This window comes from Martes martes (assembly GCF_963455335.1).
Source record: "Martes martes genome assembly, chromosome: 15".
Taxonomy (NCBI): domain Eukaryota; kingdom Metazoa; phylum Chordata; class Mammalia; order Carnivora; family Mustelidae; genus Martes; species Martes martes.
This window is the reverse complement of record NC_137903.1, coordinates 5,574,904-5,596,430: the sequence shown is the minus strand read 5'-3', so window position 1 is coordinate 5,596,430 and position 21,527 is coordinate 5,574,904. Positions and strand designations below refer to the sequence as shown.

Below are 21,527 nucleotides of genomic sequence, written 5' to 3'. Positions count from 1 at the left end.
AAAAATCTCTGTCCTGGAAACATACAAAGTACATTCTGAGTAACGATGCCTGAGAGAATAGGGTAAGGCTGATGTCATTTGAACTAGAACTCTTAGGATGAGTATACTGGATACACCGACAAGGAGAGAGTGGGGGAAATCTGTCATTCTAGAAAGACAGCACAAGTAAGGCAGGAAGGCATGAGAAAATATCTCAAATGAGGGATCACAAGCAGGGGGAGTGGGAGAGGAAGAAGTGTACTTACTGCTGAGCAGGGAGCTGGATGTGGGACCCTGGGATCATGACCTAAGCTGAAGGCAGACACTCAACAACTGAGTCACCCAGGGGCCCCAAATATTTGCTTTTGAATAGCTAACCCATGCACCTGCTCAAAATTCAAAGGTACAAAAGGATATAGAGTCTAATGTTAAGTCTCCCTCTTATCCCATTTCTTGGCTGCTTAGTTCCCTTCTCCAGGGGTCCCTCTCCTCCAGCTAGTTTTTTGTACATCCCTCCAAATATATTCTATGCACTAATCAATATCTATACACATATATATTCTTTTAAAACTTTTACACAAATGGGAGCACACTATACATATTTCTGCACTTTCCTTTTCTCACTGAATAATATATCTTGGAGGCTGTTCCATACTAATGCTTTTTTTTTTTTTTAAAGATTTTATTTACTTATTTGACAGACAGAGATCACAAGTAGGCAGAGAAGCAGGCAGAGAGAGAGGGGGAAGAATGCTCCCCGCTGAGCAGAGAGCCTGATGCAGGGCTTGATCCCAGGACCCTGGGATCATGATCTGAGCCGAAGGCAGAGGCTTTAACCCACTGAGCCACACAGGCGCCCCCATATTAATGCTTTTAACACTATCTCATTTTTCTTTTCTTTCTCTCTTTCCCCCTCTTCTTCTGCAGTAGATACAAACCCATTGTAGGGATCTATCACCATAAGTTATTTAACCAGACCCTAGTGAATAGGTAGATCATGTTCAGTTTCATGTTATTACAAACAGTTCTGTAGTTAATAGCCTTGTCCACCCACCATTTTGTGCATGTGCAATAAATACTCAGATATGGAACTGTTGCCTCAAAAGATGTGTGCATTTTAAATTTTGTTAAATATTGCCAAATTGCCCTCCATAAAGATTAAACCAATTCATATTACCATTGGCAATTATTATTGGCAATAAATAAAATAACAAGGTTTCCTCCAAAACAAATCATTTTTAGTAACAGTTGTTTTTGCCAATTCCTTGATTGAAGTGGAATCTCAAGATCGTTTTTGTTTTGTTTTGTTTTAAATAAGTAAGCTCTGTGCCCAACATGGGGCTTGAACTCAGGATTTCGAGATCAAGAGTCACGTGCTCTACCAATTGAGCCAGTGAGGCCCCCTGGCTAAGTGTCTTCTCCGAGGTTTAGCATTCATTTGTATTTCCTTTTTTCTTTTCTATAAATTCTTAGATCCTTTGCCTCTTTTAAATTACTATTCATTTTTTCTTAGTGGTTTGTGTGAGGGTTTGTTGTTATCGTATCAAAGCAATTAGACATTTGTGATGAGTTGTAAATAATCTTCCCAGTTTATTATCAGTCTTTGCTTCTCTTCACAGTATTTTTTAAAGATTTTATTTATTGTGGTATCTGGGTGGCTCAGTCATTAAGCATCTGCCTTTGGCTCAGGTCATGATCCCAGGGTCCTGGGATCGAGCCCCGCATCAGGCTCCCTAGTTGGCAGGAAGCCTGTTTCTCCCTCTCCCACTTCCCCGCTTGCGTTCCCCCTCTTGCTGTGTCTCTCTCTGTCAAGTAAATAAATAAAATCTTTTTATAAAAAGAGAGAGCACACAAGCACAGAGGGAGAGGGAGAAGCAGACTCTGCGTTGGGCAGGCAGCTGGACAGAAGCCCGGCTCCATCCCAGGACTCCGAGATCATAACTGGAGCTAAAACCAAGAGTCAGATGCTTTACTGACTGAGCCACCCTGGAGCCCCTTCATGATATCTTTAACCATGTATAAATTTTTCATATATGAGGTTATCAGGCTTTTTGCTTAAAGATTCTGGTATGTCACCGTAATAGTCTAGATTATCTTATAAAAATTACCCTCAGGGCACTTGGCTGGCTCAGTGTTTAGAGAGAGTGACCCTTGATCTTAGGATCGTGAGTTCAAGCCCCACGTTGGGTATAGAGACTACAGCAACAGTTACAACAACAGAAAGATCATCCCATGTTTTCCTCTACTCCTTTATTCCCCTAAAATGAAAATGGCTTTGTTTCTTGTGCCTTACTTAAATGATACAGAAAAATGAAATTAATTAAAAATCCTACCCCAAGTGGGGCGCTTGGGTGGCTCAGTGGGTTGAGCCTCTGCCTTCGGTTCAGGTCATGATCTCAGGGTCCTGAAATCGAGCCCCACATTGGGCTCTCTGCCCAGCAGGGAGCCTGCTTCCCCCTCTCTCTCTGCCTGTCTCTCTGCCTACTTGTGATCTCTCTCTGTCCAATAAATAAATCTTAAAAAAAAAAAATTCCTACCCTGAGAGATAAAAACTGCTATCATTTTGAGTACATATCCTTCCAGACATCTTTTGGTGCGCACTTTCTTTCTTCCACTCTCTTTGGATTTAATTTACTATTCTCAGTTCTTAAGATAATGCAAGCCTTGTACATTTTCAGCTTTTCTTTTTTCCTAATATGTGCACTTAAGACTACACATTTTCTTGTTAAAACACAGCTGTAGCCCCATCCTGTAAACTTTGGCACGTACTATTTTTATTATCATTGAGTTCCAATTCTAACCTCAGTCATAATTTGGGCGAGTATTTAGAAGTGTTTCCTAATTTCTAAATAGACTTCCTTAGTTACCTTTTTACTGATTTGTAGCTGAACTGTATGAGAGCAAGAAACACTGTATATTTTAAATCCTCCAAAATTTGTTGAAATTTGCTTTATAGCACAATATGTCCGTTTTTAAAATGTCCCAAGTGTGCTTAAAAATAATTTGTAGGGTTGGGGATGAGCTAAGTGGGTGATGGGTATTAAGGAAGGCAGTTGTGATGAGCACTGGGTGTTATATGTAGGTGATGAATCACTAAATTCTACTCCTGAAACCATTACACTATATGTTTACTAACTGAAATTTTAAAAAGACTTGAAACAAACAAAAAAGAAGATAATTTATAATTCACAATTGTCGGTTATAGTGAACTATATATGCTTGCTGAACTCAGTTTGCTGCTCTTCTTTTTTGTTTATATCCTTACTGATTTTTTTTTTTTTTGGTCTATTGATTCTAAAAGAAATATTCTCTATCAGTTGAGGTATGCTCTTTACCATGAGGTGTGTTCCGTCTCCTGTAATGACTGTAATTTGTCTATTTTTTTTCCCTTGTAGGTCTGTTCCTCCACATAATTTGGAAGTATTAAATGCATACAAATTTACAGGTTTCTGGTAAGTTGAACTTATTGATATGAAATCCCTTTATTTCTAGTACTGGTTTTGCCTTGAAATCTACTGTATCTGTCATTACATAATTTTCTTTTGCTTTCTGTTTGCATGGTGGGTCTTTTGCCATTCTTTCACTTTTTCGTTTTGTGCCCTTATGTTTTAGTTTCTAGTACCTCACATTAATTGTGATTGGCTATTAATGTATATGGAATTAGTTTTGGTGAAGGGTATGATGTAGAGATCCAACAGTTTTTCCTAGATGTTGATTCAGTTGTCCTAACACAAATTCTTTGCACTGATCTAAGCTGACACCTTTATCAATACAAAATTTCTATATGTATTTAGGTCTTTTCACTTCTATTCTGTTCCATCAGGTTGTCCATAGGGTGTTATCCCTTTGTTTTAATTATTGTAGCTTTGGAGTACATTTTCCCCTCTGGCTGCGCTCGCTTCTGTTTGTTACTTTTCTTTCCCAGGACTTTCCTTTCAATTCTTCTTTATTCCTCCATGTGAACTTAAAATATACTTGTTTTATTTTTTAAAATCCTTTTTTAAAAGATTTTTATTTATTTATTTGACAGGGAGAGAGAGAGAGATCAGAAGTAGGCAGAGCAGCAGGCAGAGAGAGGTGGAAACAGGCTTTCTGCCGAGAGCCTGATGCGGGGCTCCATCCCAGGACCCTGAGACCATGACCTGAGCCGAAGGGAGAGGCTTAACCCACTGAGCCATTCAGGCGCCCCTAATTTTAAAAATTCTGCCAAGGAGCACCTTCATGACTCAGGTGGTTAAGCATCTGCCTACAGCTTAGGCCATGGTCTCAGGGTCCTGGGATCACGCCCTTCATCAGGCTCCCTGTTCAGTGGGGAGCCGCTTGCCTCTCTCCCTCTGCTCCTCCCCCCAACCGGCTTGCACTCTCTTTCTCTCACTCTCAAATAAATAAATAGAATCTTTAAAAATTACTTTAAAAATCCTGCCAATATTTTTCTACAGATCATATTAAATTTATAGACAACTTTGGGAAAGTGACATCATTATATATTCATTCTCTCTATCCAAGAACATGATGTTACTTTCCATTTGTTCAAGTTTTCTTTTACGTGGGTAGCATTTTAAAATTCAGACAGATCCTGCACATTCTTGTTAAGGTTATTCCTAGGCATTTTATCTGTTTTGTTGCTATGGAGTCTTTTCTTTAATTACATCTTTAACTTACTGTTTATATATGTAAAGGATATTTATTTCTGCATGTTACTTTCCTCCCACTTAACTAAATTCTACTATTATTTGTAGAAATTTTAAAGTGGATTCTCATGAGTTGCCTAGGTAAATAAGATATCATCTGCAGTAAAGCTAATTACATTATTATTTTAGCTATATAAAAATGTATATAAATAGCTACAGCTTGGAACATGAGGAAATGATGAAATATGAGGAGGAAACTTCTTTCTGTTAGTTGTAAGTTAATTAATGATAAACCAAAATAGTAACAGGATTCTTAGCATTTTAAATGAGTTCAGGCCCTGGACACATGGAATTCTAGAAATCAGGAGTATTATGTAAGTGAAATTGTGTCCCCTTTATATAATCTAAAGAACTCACAATATGGCAAATGTCCACATTTTCAAAGAGGGAAATTCTAGATGGTGAATTCTGGAAATTAAAGAAAAGATTATTGATTCTTAGTAAAATTATGGAGGAGTTATTAGAGTGATTTATGAACAATGAGAAAGAAGGCTGTGGTTTCCAGATGCCTACGGTCATCCAGGCTCCCAGGGTGTCGGGTCTCTCTTGCCTTTGGACCTTTTGCAGGTGTCCTCAGCCTAGGATACCCCTCCCCATTCTCCGAAAGATGACTGGCCTTGTCTTGGCCCTCTGGTCTCTATTTTCATGTCACCTCCTCAACAGGAGACCTTCCCAGATGATTCGTTTTCCTGTCGCAGCATTCTGTTCCTTTCCTTCATAGCTCCTATCTCAATTCAGAATATTTTTCTTTCCGTAGTGAGCTCCATGAAGACATGTCTGTTTTGTTCACCACTGTGTGTCCCCTCCTGTATGCCTCTCACGGCATCTGACATCAGTAGATGGTTATCATACAATTATTAAATGACTGAATGACTTTCCTTGCCCGTGTTACTAGATTTTTGTTTTTAAGATTTTACTCATTTATTTCACAGACAGAGAGACAGTGAGAGGGAACACAAGCAGGGGGAGCAGGAGAGGGAGAAGCAGGCTCCTCGCTGAGCAAGGAGCCCGATGTAGGACTCGATCCCAGGACCCTGGGATCATGACCTGAGCCGAAGGCAGACACTTAATGACTGAGCCACCCAAGTGCCCCTAGATTTTTTTAATACAATTTATTTGCTTTGAGAGAGAAAGAGAGAGAACATGAGTGGGAGGAAGGGCAGAGGGAGAGAATCTTTCAAGCAGACTCCCCACTGATCAGAAAGCCTGCAAAGTTGGGGGTGAGGGCTGCGGCTGTAGGGCTCAATCCCGCAACCTATGACCTGAGTCAAAACCTAGAGTTGGATACCTAACTGACTGAACCACCCAAGTGTTCCAAATCTTTTTTTTTTTTTTAAGATTTTATTTATTGGGATGCCTGGTTGGCATCAGTCAGTTAAGCACCTGCCTTCAGCGGAGGTCATGATCTTGGGATGCGGTGATCCAGCCCCGCATTGGGCTCCCTGCTCGGTGGGGAGCCTGCTTCTCCGTCTCCCATGGCCCCTCTGCCCTGCTTGTGCTCTCTGTCTCAAATGAATAAATTAAAAATCTTTTTTAAAAAGGATTTTATTTATTTGTTTTCGAGAGCATGAGCCAGAGCATGAGCTGCCGGCGGCAGGCGTGGGGGTAGGGGTGTGGGGAGGGGAGGGAGAAGCAGGCTCCCTGCTGAGCAGGGAACCCAATGCGGGGCTTGATCATCAGCACCGCAGGATCATGACCTGAGCCAAAGGCAGATGCTTAACCGACTGATGCCACCCAGGTGCCTCGCCAGTGTTACTAAATTAATAAAGCTAGGAGAATGTCACAGACAGTATGTTTTTTTGTTTGTTTGTTTTTAAAGATTTTATTTATTTATTTAACAGAGAGAGAGATCACAACTAGGCAGAGAGGCAGGTAGCGAGAGAGGGGGAAGCAGGCTCCCTGCTGAACAGAGCCCAATATGGGGCTTGATCCCAGAACACTGGGACCATGACCTGAGCCGAAGGCAGATGCCTAACGACTAAGCTGCCCAGGCGACCCCTGACACATTCTTTTAAAAAGACAGAGAATGGGCTGGAATATAGAAGCATTTTTATTTGAACAACCAACCAAAGAACTGATTCTCTAATTAGCTAGGGAGGTTGGTGTAACAGGGCTCCTTTGGGGCAGGGCCTGTCCGATACCAGTGACTCGGAAGTTGTCCCCACGGGGGCAGCAGAGAGCTGATAAAGAACCTGGGAAGTTTCTGAAACCGGGGAGAAGTGTAGCACGTAAATATTGGGTAACATTTATAGAGTACTTACTATGGGCTGGGCTGTATGCTAACACCTCATGTACATTAATTTCATGTAATCATTAAAACAATGACCTATGGGGTGGATGTTGTATTTGCCCTTTTACAGATGAGAGAAGCTCAGAGAAATGAAGGAACTCGTCCAAAGACTTACTGGTTAAAGTCAGCAGGGGAACAAAACAAGGGAGCCGGTTAAGGAGAGTTTTAGAAAGAGCATTAGGATTCGGTGATGGTGGTCCTCCTTCTTCTATTCGGGAGCGAGGAGACACTGGAATTCTAGCTTATAGTTTGGCTCATAGTTGGGTTTGAAGCTGAAATGGAGTTCGGAGCGACTCAAATGTTGGGTGAAAATAAGTTAACAGGAGCAGCCTGTCCCCTGAACAGCAGTTAATGGGGACCCAAGAACCAGAGAGAACTGGTTAATGGGGACCCAAGAACCAGAGAGAACTGGTTAATGGGGACCCAAGAACCAGAGAGAACTGGTTAATGGGGACCCAAGAACCAGAGAGAACAGAAAGATAAGCTGCTGTAGAATAAAGTTCAAGAGTAAAGGGGACAGGGATATGGGAATCAGAATGGCCCTGGAAGAGTCAAGAGGATACTTAGAACAGTGGAATCTTCTTTAAGGGAATGTCTGTTCTATAAAGATTTTAATTTTGGCAGAGCTGGGGAACAGCGTGGACTGGGACAAGCAGTCCTAACAGAGCATTCAGATGGACAAAGATACAACATCTACTATTTGAATTGGTAAGATAGTTGATTTGGGAAAAAAAAAAAAAACACTTAGTGGGGACACAGTAGCTATCTGGAGCACTGACATGTGGCTGAGGGGAAAACGGGACCGATAAGCAGAAGTGACAGAGAGAGAGATTTTCCCAAGTTCAGAAAAAATGCTTTCTGATCACTGAGCATTAGCGAGTTAAGAACGGCAGGCAGGACACAGTGGAAGTGGGGGCACGTGAAAGGTTAAAGATTCCACCGAAGGAAGAGACAGCTGTGGGGATAGTGTTGGGAAGCAGAAGAGGAGGGGGAATCAGGATCAAGCTGAAGCGGCCGCTGTTGGAAACTTGGAGGGATGATTTCTTGGCTGAGGCTCCAAGGAAGGGCTGGGAGCTGATGTCAAGGAACATCACAGCTGTCTGGGTCCTGAGGAGTCCTCCTCTAGGAAAAGCCAGGGAGTATTCTGTGAAGAACATCGGGCTGGAGAGGAGACTGCGTACCAAGGAACAGAGCTCCGGCGGGCTCAGGGGTTCGAGTGGGGTAGAAATTCCGACTTTGTCTATGGACGCAACCTTCTAAAGCAGAGGCTGTTCATCTCGACAACTGTGCTTTCATTTTCTTGCAAAAACTCGTTCCTCCTTGAAGCTGATGCCACTGGCTCCTTTACCCTTTAGCCCTCATGCTTGTTGACATCAGCACTTTGTTCAGTAACCTCTCAGTCAGCTCTTCCTCTCATTCTGGGTGGTTTTAGGAAAATCTGTAAGACTCCTAGTTACTGCTTTTTTAAAAATGAGTTTATTTTTATTTACATGTATTTTTTCCCTAGTTACTGCTTGACCTTCTCAACTCCAACCTATACTCCTACTTTCAATTTCTTATCTTCACCAGTTCTTGCAACACAGGTCTGTCTGTTCTTTTCTTTCTTCCTTTTTTTTTTTTTTTAAAGAGCTAATCCAGCTCCAATTTATTTTTTATTTTATTTTGTCAAGTAACCTTTACACCCAATGTAAGGCTTGAGCTCACAATCTCGAGATCAAGAGCTGAATGCTCTACCCACTGGGCCAGCCAGGCACCCTCACACAGGTTTTTCTTTCTTTTTTTAAGATTTTATTTATTTATTTGGGAGACAGAGCACAAGCAGGGAGGGAGGGAGAGGGAGAAGGCTCCTCGCTGAGCAGGGAGCCCAACGTGGAACTCAATCCCAAGACCTGAGATCGTGACCTGAGCCAAAGGCACCGCCTGAACTGACTGTGCCACCCAGGCGCCTCCACCCCGCGCCGCCCCCCCCCCCCCCGCAGTTCTTCTTGATAGCAGCTTCAGTGCCATAGTAAGGATCAGGTGAGGCAGCGCTGGTGGGGCCAGAGGTGGCTTCAAGGTCCCTTGAAAGACTGGAACTCGCAGCCATGATCCGTAAGGGTGGAAGAGTACAGGGCTCAAATCCCACATAACATCTGGGGGAAGGTTCACGATGGGGATTTGACCAAGCTTCTAGGAAAATTAGGTCTGGAGCTAAAGGCACCTTTCCTATTAGCTGCCTTTCTGGGGATATGTGACACTTTTAACAACTCTGATCCTCTTGGAACGCTCTCCTCCTTGGGTGCCTGGGTGGCTCAGTCAGTTAAGCGTCTGCCTTCAGCTCAGGTCATGATCCCAGGGGCCTGGATGGAGCCTCTAGGCTGGCACTGGGCTCCCTGCTCAGCGGGGTGTCTGCTTCTCCCTCTTCCCCGCCCCCCTCAAATAAATAAATAAAATCTTAAAGGAAAGAAAACCACTCTCTTCCCTCAGATTCTATAAGAATTGTCACTTAATTTTTCTTCTTTCTCATTGGCTGTTCCTTTTCAAAGATTCTCCAAGGACTCCTCTTCACGTATTACAAATGTTGGAATTCCCCCAGAGCACTCTTCTGAGCCCTCTGCTGTTCTCTGGAGTTTGCCCAAATCCATGGCTTCAAGTGCCACTGAAATGTTCATGATTCAGAATTTCTGGCCTCTACATCACTGGAGTTTTAAAAAAGTAGCTTTCTATAAAAGTAATATATGTACATAGTAAAACAAATTCAAACAGTGAAGATGGATCTAAAATAGTAAGTAGAAATCTTCATCCTTCATCCTCCTCAGGCCCATTCTTCATGGTTACTTAAAAAAAAAATCTTGTTTATTTGAGAGTGTGAGTGAGCGAGAGCGATCCCAAGACTCTGGGATCATGACCTGAACACAAGACAGACACTTAACCGACTGAGCCCCGAGGTGCCCACATGGTTAATTGTTAAATGCCTGTGTAAATGTGCCATCCCTTCTACTCATGCTTTTCTTTCCATTTAATAATTTCCATTTAATTCTCCCTTACTCAGATCTGTGTATTCAATTGCCATTGGTACCATAGGTCTGACTGTCCCACAGGGATCTAAAAGTCCTCAGCTTTCTTTGGAATCCTGACTCATGCTACACCCTACCGCTAGCCTCTTTTTTATAGTCAACACCACCAGAAAACTCTTTCTACATTGTCCATTTCCAGTCACTCAGTTTACTTCACTCTGGTTTGTGTCCCACAGTATCTCTGAAACAACTTTCTCCAAAATTACCAAAGGACTTCCTCTTGCAATACCCAATGGACACATTGTAGTACAAACCTCGCCTAACCTGTTACCTTTAACCCTCTGACCGGTTTCCCTGGTACTTCACTCCTGGATTATTTTTTCCCTTTCTGTCCGCCCCTTTTCAGTGTCTCTTTCTGTTTTCTGCCCTCATCTCATTCTCCAGATGCAGACACTCCTCTCTAGACCGTCTTATCCACGTCCCTGGCTTCAACACCTATGTTCACACGCTCGCTCGCGCACACGCCCCAAACTTTGGGGCTTCCAACCCACATGATCTCATATTCGACTGTCCATTCGACTGAATGGATATCTAAACTAACAGCGCACCTAAACTCATCCTCTCTCCCCAAACCAAAGAGAAAACGGCATCACTTTTCCTCGGTTACCCAACTCAATATACTGGGGACTAACCTCTGCCTCGTCCCCATTTCCGATGTTTTTTTCCCATCCGCACTCTCCCTCCTCTGCGTCACACCACTGCCCGCTCTCGCTGGAGAAGAGCTTCCCAACTGTTCGGGCCCCTAACCTCGTTCCCTCCTATCCATTCTCCCCACTGCAACCAGCGATCTTCTCAAAATGCAAATACCATTGTTCACGTCTCTGCCAAGGCTCTTCAAAGTTGACTCGCTGCCCTTCGGGTAAAATCAACGCACTTACAAGGCCTTGCGTAATCGCTCCCTCCCATTCTCACGGGCCTCATTTATTACCTCCTTTAACCAACACGCCGCTGACAGCTCCAGAACGCACCCGGCCCCCCAGCCCCATCTCCCGCCAGTCCGGGAAGAGGGCGCTTAACAGGCAAACGCTCAAAGAACGAAATCCGAGGGGGCATCCGGGCAGCAGTTAGAGCTCCGGACGGAGGTTTTCGGAACGTCCGGCTTTACCGGAAGTTCGGGGCAAAGGTCAAATCCCGATCGTGACCCTTTCCCGAAGTTCGCGGGGCCGATCGACCCTTGCAGTATTCCGCCCTTATGAGTCATGGCTCCTAGTCCCAGTCTTTCTTTTTTTTTTTTTTTTTAGTCCCAGTCTTTCGATGGGTCTTGAAGTCGACGGCGGCCAGCTCTGGCGCCCCCAATGTTCTCACACTCGAGAATGCAACCCTCACGGCCTCCTCACTAGGGCCCTGAAGCCGCCGTCAGGAAGAACCTGCGGTGCCCGCTTGCCCCAAAGCAAGATGGCGGCCAGTCTCTAGTCTCTCTTCCCACACTGAAGCTATCCACGCCCCGGTTAATGCCGCTGCCAGGCTGCCCTCACCTAGCATGGCCACCCCGGCTCATGCCTCACTATGGTCTCGAAGCCGCCGCTAACCGGCCAAGTTCCGGGAGGCGCTGCTCAGGACGAGGCCGCCCCCCCTCCCCCACGCCCGCGGCGGCGGCGGCGGCGGCGGCGGCGGCGGCGGCGGCTGGAGCCCGGATGCGGCGGCGTGCGACGGGACGGGAGGGCGGCGCGGATGGATCCAACATGGCGGCGCCGAGCCTGAGCCGAGAGTGAGGCGGCGGGGCGGCGGAGTGGGGAGGGGGAGGCGAGCGGGACGGGGCGGGGCCGGGCGGGGCCGCGGAGGGCTTGGGGAAGGAAAGTGGAGGGGGAGGCGGAGGCGACGTCCAGCCCGAGAACCTCGAGAGAGGGAGGTGACGGGACGCTGCGAGGTGGGGGAGGGGAGCGGCCGAGGGGGCGTGCGGGGGAGGTGGCAACTGTGGGAGAGGGCAGGGGCGAGGCGGGGGAGTGGGCGCGGGGAGGGGCGTAAACAAGGGCCGGGCCGGGCCGGGGGTGTTGGCGCGGCCGAGGTGGGAGTGGGGCTGCGATCCCGCCGGATTGAGGGCGGTGGGCGCGGGAGGGAGCGGCCGGGGGTGCGAAGGGGAAGGGGCTGGCGGCATGTGGTGGGAGGGACTGGACTCTTGAGAGCGGTGTTGTGAGGAGGTGGGAAGGGTTGAGGAGGGGACTTCAGACGTTTTGGGGGGAGGTTTTGAAAGTGTTACATTGGAGGTGGGAGGGGGAAGGGCCTAGGGGAGAATTTGGGTGGAAAAGGAGAGCACGGAGGTTTGGGGGAATGGAGAGCGTGGCGGTGTGACGAGGGAATGGGGAAAGTGAGAGACTAGGAGGAAAGTTTGGGAGGAAGGGGAATGGGCTGGGAGATAGGACAGTGGAGCTGCACGGGTGAGAGAGGTTGGGGGTTTCCCTCCCCGCCCCCCCCCCCGCCCCCCGAGGAAGAGAGAGCAGAGTTAAGCGGCATCAGTTGCAACCAATTCTAATTGCCAGGCCTTTAGCTTTTAATAGGGTGGGAAGGGCAGAAGGGAATGGCTCAGAGAATTGGGGTTGGATGAGGGCTCAACTGGATTTGCTTTCCAAAGGCTCCCTGACTTACTGCTCCCTTGTTTTTCCTGGTTACCCAAAGAAGGGGAGATGGGGAAGCCAGTGTCACCGCCACCAAAGTGTAGAAGGAGTAAAGGACTTTCCTAGTTTCTAGCAATTAGCAGGGTAAGAATGGGGAAACAGCCGTGCTGAGTTGGACCCCTGTATGCCAGGGCGCAGGCTCTGGAAGTCTGAGAAAGGGAACAGAAAACAGGGTGGCATCTAGGCAACCTGGATAATTAAATGAGTGCTTTAGTTTCCAGACCTTTCTTCTGCTGTTTAAGTGCTAAGAGGGAGGGGTCAGTATTCGCATATAGAAAATGTTCCCTGGTGAAATGTAGATGTATGAGTGGATGTAGCCCTGGTGGCTATTTTGTCCGCACTGTGTGCTAAGGGAAAGGGCGGAAGACAGAATTTGGAGGATAGTTTTGCTCTGATAAGCGAAGTGATAGAGAGTGCCTTCTTTAGCTGTAACCATTTCCCTGCCCCGGGTTCTCCCTAAAGTTGAAAGTCAATGTTAATATTGTAACAAAATAGGTGGATCTCCTAAGGAACTGAGGAGTCAGGTGAGAAGGTAGCGGAAGATAATTGGTTTTCCCACAAGTTGTTGAATTGCCCACAAGTTGCCATGAACCATTGAGGCTGGAAATTCTTGGGAGTTGGTATTGTTTTGTGCCTCTGTTAGTCGAGAGTTAGGGGAAGCCTGGGGAGTTGGTTGGGAGTGAGTTCTCTCATTTAGCTCTGAGTGGATCATTTTAATCGAAATGGCTTTAGGGTGTCTGTGTATTCTTGTAACCAAGAGTAACTCTTTGGGCCTTTGATGTTTCAAAATAAAGCTTGAAAACTGACTCTTTCCCCCTCCCCTCCCCATTTGTTTTTGTTTTGCTGCTGGCTTCCAACCTTGTGCTAGGAAGAGACCTGGGAAATTAAGTTTCTTGCAAAGGTAAGTCTGGAACTTTTTTTTGTTTGTTTTAGAACAGTGGAAGGGAATGAATGTCAGTGGCATGAGAAATGTATTGGGGTTGAGCCCAGTAATGGGTTAGATGCTGGGAAAATGAGTTTTCACCTACACAGCTGAGTAAATGAGGTCTGTTGCAGTCACTGTCTTTCTGGGTTACTGGAGATTGGTGGGAAGGAAAACAGCAGAAGTTAGGTGTTTGGGGGCAGGGCCCCAGCTTTGGTTTGTTATTATCTAGTCATTTTGGTCAGCTCAGATAGAAACATTGTTTAACATATGGAACATTGTACTCTAACACAACCGGCTACTAATTTACCCTTGGGGAGTTGCAGGGGGTGAGGAGGGCACCTTCCATGGGAAGGCTTTTTCTCTAGCTTACACTTTCTTCTAGTTGTTCAGGGTTCCTGTAATCTTCCTATTGAAAACATACTATGTAATTATTTAAAAGAAATTTTTTTTAAAGATTTTATTTATTTATTTGGCAGAGAGAGAGCTCAAGCAGCAGGCCAAGGGAGAGAGAGAAGCAGGCTCCCCAACCGAGCAGGGAGCCCGAGTGGGGCTTGATCCCAGGACGCTGGGATCAGGACCTGAGGTGAAGGCAGACGCTTAACTGACTGAGCCACCCAGGTGCCCCACATACTATGTAATTCTGACTTCCAGATATTTGGTTACATTTTCGCTGTCCCACCAGCAAGAAAGCTCTATCTCTCAGTCATCTTGAAGCTTTTCCATGTTTTCATTCCAAGTTTCAAGACATCACTCTTTTTTACTTCTTCCACATGACTTTCCTCCCTAAGGGCTTCAGAGAGAGATTCAAATACTTCTGGTTTTGTGAAAATATAGATGTCATCTCTGTTGAGATAAAACTAGAGTTTTGTCTTCAAGAGATCATTCTTTTTCTGTTTTTTTTTTTTAAAGCTTTTATTTATTTTTTAGAGAGGCAGTGAGAGAAAGCACGAGCAGGGACGAAAGGGAGAAGCAGGTTCCCAGCAAGTGGGAGCACAATGTGGGGCCCGATCCCTGGACTCCAAGATCATGACCTGAGCCCAAGGCAGATGCTTAACCGACTGAGCCACCCAGGCGCCCCTTTTTCTGTATTTCTTCCACATGACTGTCCTCTACAGGCTTCCAAGAGAGTCAAGTACCTCAAAAACCACAGATGTCATTCCTGGTTGGGATGAGACTAGACTGCTTGGGAGCGGAAACCTGATAGGCTGTTCTGTAGATACATATAGACTGTTGGCACTTGGCTGGTTTGGACCTCCCTAAAGAAAACAGCAAAAAACTACAACTCCAGGAAATGCAGCAATTCCTGGGAATAAAAAATTATTCTTGGGGGTAAAAATAATAATAATAATTTTAAAAATTGGGAAACTGTAACGGGGGAATCATATTAGGTTCTCAAATAGACCCAAACCAGCCAGCGGGATCAGGACTCCTTGACTGGAGTGTTTTTTTTGTCTCTTGATATCTGGCAATATTTCAGACACCAGGACTTAGGAGTTCTTTTTAATCTATTTACAGGGGGTACGTTCTTCTTACTACTCTGCTATCTTTCATCTAGGATCTCTGTATATTTTAAGCTGTGTTCCCAAGCTTCACGCCACAAAAAGCTGAGTATATTTTGGTTGAAGAGGAAGTTGGCCATGTTCTTTTAATGCTGAAGTTAGATAGATTCTTGGAACCCCATCTGGATTGCCAAATGAGTGAACTCACCATCCTAGATGATAAGTAACTGCGGGTGGGTGGGGGGGGGCTGCCTATTAGCCTGCATGTCAGCCTCCTGACATTTCTTTCAAGGACATGGCCTTGGGAAACTTACACTTCTTCTACATTTTGCTTCATTGAGTGAGCAGAATGTCTGATCAGCAGTTGAACAAGGAAGGGTCTGCAGCTGGTCTAGTTTCGGGACTTCAAAGGTGGCTGCTAGGGTTAAGTGCCGGATCCTTTTTGTTTGTCTTGCAGAGGATGGCATTTCTCTTATCTTCACAGAGGTCCAGCTTGAACTAGGTCACATTCGACCTCCCGGGATGGGGCAGAAGAGAGTATAGCCTCACCACTTGCTGCTCACCTGAATGGCAACAGCAGGTGATAGAGAAGCCAGGGTTGGAGTGGGATGGAACTCCTTAGTGCTCGTTGAACTTGGGAGTTAAATAAGTCTGTGTCTGACTGGCTTTTCTTTTCTTCTGGAATATTGTGATGGGTTTGGGTCGGAAGGACCCAGTGGCTTCCCTCTCTAGATCTAGGGTGGAAAGTGACATGCCGTCTCTCTTCTTTTGACCCTTCATCATGGTCCATCTACAATAGGGTTTCTCAGCGTCAGCATTTTTTTAAGATTTTATTTATTTGAGAGACAACACATGCACATGTGTGCGTGTGTAAACGTGAGACGGGGGAGGGGCAGAGGGAGAAGGAGAAGCAGACTCCCCACCGAGTAGGGAGCCCACCATGACACAGGGCTTGATCCCAGGACCACGGGATCATGCCCCAAGCCGAAGGCAAACAGTTAACCGACTGAGCCACCCAGGCATCCCTCATTATCGACATCTTGGGCTGGATAATTCTGTGTCGCGGGGGCTGTCCTGTGCATTATAAGATGTTTAGAAGCATCCATGGCCTCTGTTTGGTGCAGGCCAGTAGTGCAGTCCCTTGCCCCTTCCAGTCGTCATGGTCTAAAATGTCTCCCAACATTGCTGCACTTCCCCTGGCGGGGGGAGGGGGAGCAGAATCCTCCCTGGTTGAGAACCACTGACCTAGAAGCTCTGATAGTTCCTGGCACTTTGAGTCATCCAGCCTGGGATCTAGGACTTAAAGGTGGCTGTTTTTTCCCTCAAATCTAGAGAGTTAACCCTCAGAGGACAGAGGCCTGTTAGAGAATTGCATCCATTGATATGTGATTAGGACCGTAGCGCTTTCCTGTATTTGGCCTCATTTTCCAGGGGGAAGGTATGTGGGGACAATATTCCTGCCCTTCTGGGCGTTGAAAGTCGGGACCCTTTGAATTCGGGAGCTCTCTAGCCACCTGCTCTTTGGATTGATCGAATGTGAAACCTTCCCATCTGCTTTTTCTGGGCTCCTTGCAGCCAGCAGCTGGCCAAAAGGAACAGGTGGGATGGGGAACAGGGAGAGGTCTAGGGAGGCTCAGTTTTCTCATGTTGCCTGCTATGAGCAAGGAGTTACTTTCTTCAGTCCCCCACTCCGTCCCCTCTGTTTGTACCAGAAACTACAACAGGTGAAATGAGAGGAAGAGGCAGAGAAAACCAGCGCGTAGTTAGGGTAGCTGTTTTCCCAGCTGTTTCCCATGCTCGGGGCTGGGGGGTGGGGCATCTGGGTTCTCATAAGCAGATACGAGCTATTTTTCTTGTCCACGTATCAGAACCCGTGATACAGGGCTAAGTGATTCCAGGGTGGACCTCCCCTTTTCTTAAGGGAAGGAGTCTCTGTTTCCGTTTTAGGATTATTGAAGAGAGAACCAGGTCCTACATGCTCTTTAGTTTTCACAGAGCCCATCAGCTTGACTCTTCTGAAGCAGCTTATCGTTTTTATTCTCTTTCTTAACCTAGCCTCAGTTTCTTGGTGTATAAAATAGGGCAGCCTGTCCTGTTGCTGAGGAGGGTGCTGGGGAATGGGTAGTTCTGCACAGTGTGGGGGAGGCTGCAGCTGACTGGAGTGTATGCAGGTAACGCGGTTGTGTGTATCGGTTTCTAACAAAGTCCTCTCTCGGACTTGTCGGAGTTTCTTAATCGGTATTGCTTGCGATGATGTCCTGGAGACTTAAGTTCAGTTCAGGAGGTCGTGAGTACTACGTGCCAGTGTCCAGCCGTTGCTCGGCACTGGGGATGTAAAGATGAGTATGACTTAGTCCGACTACATGAGTTGTTTAAGGTCTCCTGGGATAATGAATACACGGATAGTTTTAGAACACTTTGATAAGGGGTTTAAAGGGAATACACACAATGTTCTGTAGGAGCACAGAAGAGGACTACTTAGCCTGGCATGGAGGTGTGGAGACTGAATTTGAAGATGGTGTCTGAGCTGACTTTTAAAGGATGAGTAGGAGTTAGCCATCTGCAAAAGGGTGGTGATGGGGCATATATGGGACAGTGGAGGGAGAGGGGCACTCCAGCAAAAGGAACAAAGGGACAGAGAAAGGAACCGCATGCTGTATTTGAGCAATAAACAAACTGGTAATGGGGGAAGATAAAAAGTGTGTTATGAGGTTGGAGGGGTAGGCAGGGCCTGATCTCAGAGGTTTCGTGTGCTGTGTAAGGGGTTTACCAGTGTTCTTATAGGTAAGGAGGAGGCTGTAGATAGGTCTTAAGCAGAAAACTGATGTGGTCAGTTGTGCATTTTATTTATTTTTCTACAGATTTTACTTACTTGTTTTAGAGAGCGAGCACGAGCCGGAGGGATGGAGGGAGAGAGAGAGAGAGAATCTCAAGCAGACCCTGTGTTGAGCGTGGAGCCTGATGCGGGGCTCTGTCCCAGGACCCTGCGATCATGACCTGAGCAGAAAGCAAGAATCGGATGCTTAACTGACTGTGCCACCCAGGTGCCCCTCAGTTGTGCATTTTAGATAGCTAATTCAGCGGGATGTGGGGAATGGATTTAGGTGGGTCAAGACCGTTGGTAAGGAGAGCCCCTGAAGAGGGTGTTAACCATAGTCCCGGAGGGAGATTATTGGGACCTGAACCAGGGCAGTGGCCGTGGAAAGGTGAGGGAATTTAAGACATATTCAGAAGTGGCTTCAACAGGAGCTTAATGATGAATCGAATGACTGGAGCCGTGGCCAGGGTGGAGTGGTGTTGGGTGGCACGGTCTGGAGGAACAGCACGCATGCGTGACTAGCGTGGACACGGAAGTCTCTGAACTTGAGGCTTGGTTACTGGCTGGTCATGGACATTACCTAGCTTGATGGTGGAACTTTGTGAATCAAATACCAAATGATAGGGGTGCCTGGGTGGCTCAGTGGGTTGAGCCTCTGCCTTTGGCTCAGGTCATGATCTCAGGGTCCTGGGATCGAGCCCTGCATCGGGCTTTCTGCTCAGCAGGGAGCCTGCTTCCCCCTGCTCTCTTTAAACCTGCCTCTCTGCCTACTTGTGATCTCTCTCTCTAATAAATAAAAATCTTAAAAAAACAAAACAAATTATAGAACGAATGTCAGGCTGCTGTCAGTCATTGTGAAGGAATGGGCAGATGCCTACCAGGAGGGAAGGTTAGAAGGGGTATATCCACATGGTGTGTGGACATCAAGGGAGTACACCTAGCATAGGAGAATTAGAAGAGCTCATGTGGGAGCTTTGAGCTTATTAATGTTTGTTGATTTGAATCCATGAGTTTGGGTGAATAGTACTGATTAACCTCCTGTGCAGTTACGCTTCTGAACTTGGTTGGATTGTAGGAAAAATGAGGATGGGATTGTGGGGGTGGGTCTGGGCCGCAGAGGTCAAGGATGCTTGTCTCTATGAAATCTCTTTCTGGGGGCACCTGGGTGGCTCAGTGGGTTAAGGCTTCTGCCTTCAGCTCGGGTCATGATCTCAGGGTCCTGGGATCGAGCCCCACATCGGGCTTTCTGCTTAGCAGGGAGCCTGCTTCCCCCTCTCCCTCTGCCTGCCTCTCTGCCTATTTGTGATCTCTGTCTGTCAAATAAATGAATAAAAATCTTAAAAAAAAAAAAAAAGAAATCTCTTTCTGTTGGCACAGCGATTTCACATGTATTTTCTAATTGGACCCTTGACAAGTCTGGAGAGTACTTTCATTCGTGTTTTGGTGGGGGTGGGAAGCAGTGACTCACGTAAGGTCTCCCAGCTCCACAGCTTGCTAATGACACAGGCAGACCTGAAACTAGTTCTCACCCCAAAGACTGTCTCCCTCTGGTCTGTAAGTTCATCTGCCGCAGCCTCCATGTTAGTTTAGAGTGAACTGTCTCCTCCTTTTCAGTTTTGCCTACATTTAAGTGGTGAGCTGCTTGGGGGGTGGGAGGGAGAGCACAAGGGACCGAAAAGAGTATTTGGGGCACAGGAGAACAATCGGGGGGAACATCTAATAGCAACTCCCGTTGAATATGCTGCATGGAAATTGCAGAGAACGTTCTCTTACGGAAAGTGACTCGGGGCTTAGGACAACCTCTGTTGGATGGGAGAGCTCTAGGCTGTATTTTTCAACCAATACTTACGGAGCATTACCCCATGCCAGGCCCTGGGTCAGGGGCTGGGGATAGACGAGTGAATGAGACCAGTTCTGGCCCTCGAGTAGCTCACGGGTTCTCTCCTTGTGCTTGCAGTACGGTGGGGATCGCAGCCGCCGCGCAGGGATTCTGGAAAGCCTCGCGCGCCTGAGCCCCCAGCATGGCGGGCCTGAAGCGGCGGGCGAGCCAGGTGTGGCCGGAAGAGCGCGGCGAGCAGGAGCACGGCCTGTACAGCCTGCACCGCATGTTCGACATTGTGGGCACCCACCTGACACACAGAGATGTGCGCGTCCTTTCTTTCCTCTTTGTTGATGTCATCGATGACCACGAGCGGGGCCTCATCCGCGACGGGCGTGACTTCTTACTGGCGTTGGAGCGCCAGGGCCGCTGTGACGAGAGTAACTTTCGCCAGGTGCTGCAGCTGCTGCGAATCATCACGCGCCACGACCTGCTGCCCTACGTCACCCTCAAGCGGAGGCGGGCCGGTGAGTGGAGCCCGGGGGCCAGGCGGGCTTGGGGGAGGCCAGGGCCGAGTGGTCTGGGAGTCCAGACGGGACGGGGTGTTGACCCTGGGGGCTCCCTGGGACAAGAGAGGAGACGAGTTAGGAAGGAGGGCTGGATCTTTTCCTGAATGACTCCCTCCCCTCCTGTAGTGTGCCCCGATCTTGTAGACAAGTATCTGGAGGAGACATCCATTCGCTATGTGACCCCCAGAGCCCTCAGCGATCCAGAACCGAGGCCTCCACAACCCCCCAAAACAGGTAAGAGGATAGTAACTCTCCTAATGTTCGTCTTCAAGAAAGAAGACACCAGGGGCGCCTGGGTGGCTCAGTGGGTTAAGCCTCTGCCTTCGGCTCAGGTCATGATCTCAGAGTCCTTGGATCCAGTCCCGCTTCGGGCTCTCTGCTTGGAAGGGAGCCTGCTTCCTCCTCTCTCTCTCTGCCTACTTGTGATCTCTCTCTCTGTCAAATAAATAAACAAAATCTTAAAAAAAAAAGAAGAGACCAGGGCGCCTGGCCCGCTCAGTAGAGCTCGCGACTCTCGATCTTGAGGTCACGAGTTGGAGCCCCGTGTTGGGTGTAGGGCTTACTTTAAAGAAAAGGGGGTGCGCCTGGGTGGCACGGTCGGTTGAGCGTCCGACTCTCGGTTTTGGCTCAGGTCATGCTCTCGGGGCTGTGGGATTGAGCCCCGCGTTGGGCTTCTTGCTCTCTGGGGAGGCTGCTGGAGAGTCTCTTCTCCTCGCTTTCCCTCTCGCCCCTCCTCCCTGCACGCACACACTCTTTTTCTCAAAAAAAAAAAAAAAAAAAGACACCAAACCCATCCTTTTCCCAGCTCTGCCAGCCTGAATGAAAAGATACTGTGTCTCACCGCTGCCCCCCCCGCCCCCCACTATCTAGCCCCATAAAAATCAGGTGCGGTGTTAACACTTCACTTGGGTCCCGCGACTGTCCCCACATTTTGTCCTCTTTTCAGGTCACTTTACTGATAGAGCTTTTACTGCTAAGTCTAAACGATTCCTTTCTCATTCCAAGGGAAGTGTTTACATTTCTGCTTTCACCATACTGTGTTTTTTCCCCTTTCTCCCCTCTGGTCAGTGCCTCCCCACTATCCTGTGGTGTGCTGCCCCACTTCGGGCCCTCAGATGTGTAGCAAGCGGCCAGCTCGAGGCAGAGCCGCCCTTGGGAGCCAGCGAAAACGCCGGAAGTCAGTAACGCCAGACCCCAAGGAAAAGCAGACCTGTGGTGAGGAAGTTGAAGGGCGCTAGAGGCGGCGTAGACTTGAAGGGAAACGCAGCT

The 21,527-nt window shown here is 47.2% G+C and overlaps 1 protein-coding gene across 3 annotated transcripts in view; it reads left to right on the top strand.

Annotated features, from left to right (window-relative positions):
- Window positions 1–11,601: 11,601 nt before the first annotated feature.
- Window positions 11,602–21,527, top strand: part of DEDD (death effector domain containing) — a 12,011-nt gene continuing 2,085 nt past the window's right edge. The window contains exons 1-6 of one of the 3 annotated variants that reach the window (XM_080824549.1): window positions 11,602–11,724; window positions 13,497–13,529; window positions 15,510–15,632; window positions 19,828–20,216; window positions 20,385–20,492; window positions 21,327–21,473. In XM_080824549.1, the coding sequence (XP_080680675.1) occupies window positions 19,892–20,216; window positions 20,385–20,492; window positions 21,327–21,473 (580 nt within the window). In that variant the 5' untranslated portion in view covers window positions 11,602–11,724; window positions 13,497–13,529; window positions 15,510–15,632; window positions 19,828–19,891. Of the gene's footprint in view, window positions 11,725–11,785; window positions 11,884–13,496; window positions 13,530–15,509; window positions 15,633–19,827; window positions 20,217–20,384; window positions 20,493–21,326; window positions 21,474–21,527 lie in introns of those variants that run through there. The other 2 variants (XM_080824547.1, XM_080824548.1) reach the window with 2 other exon arrangements.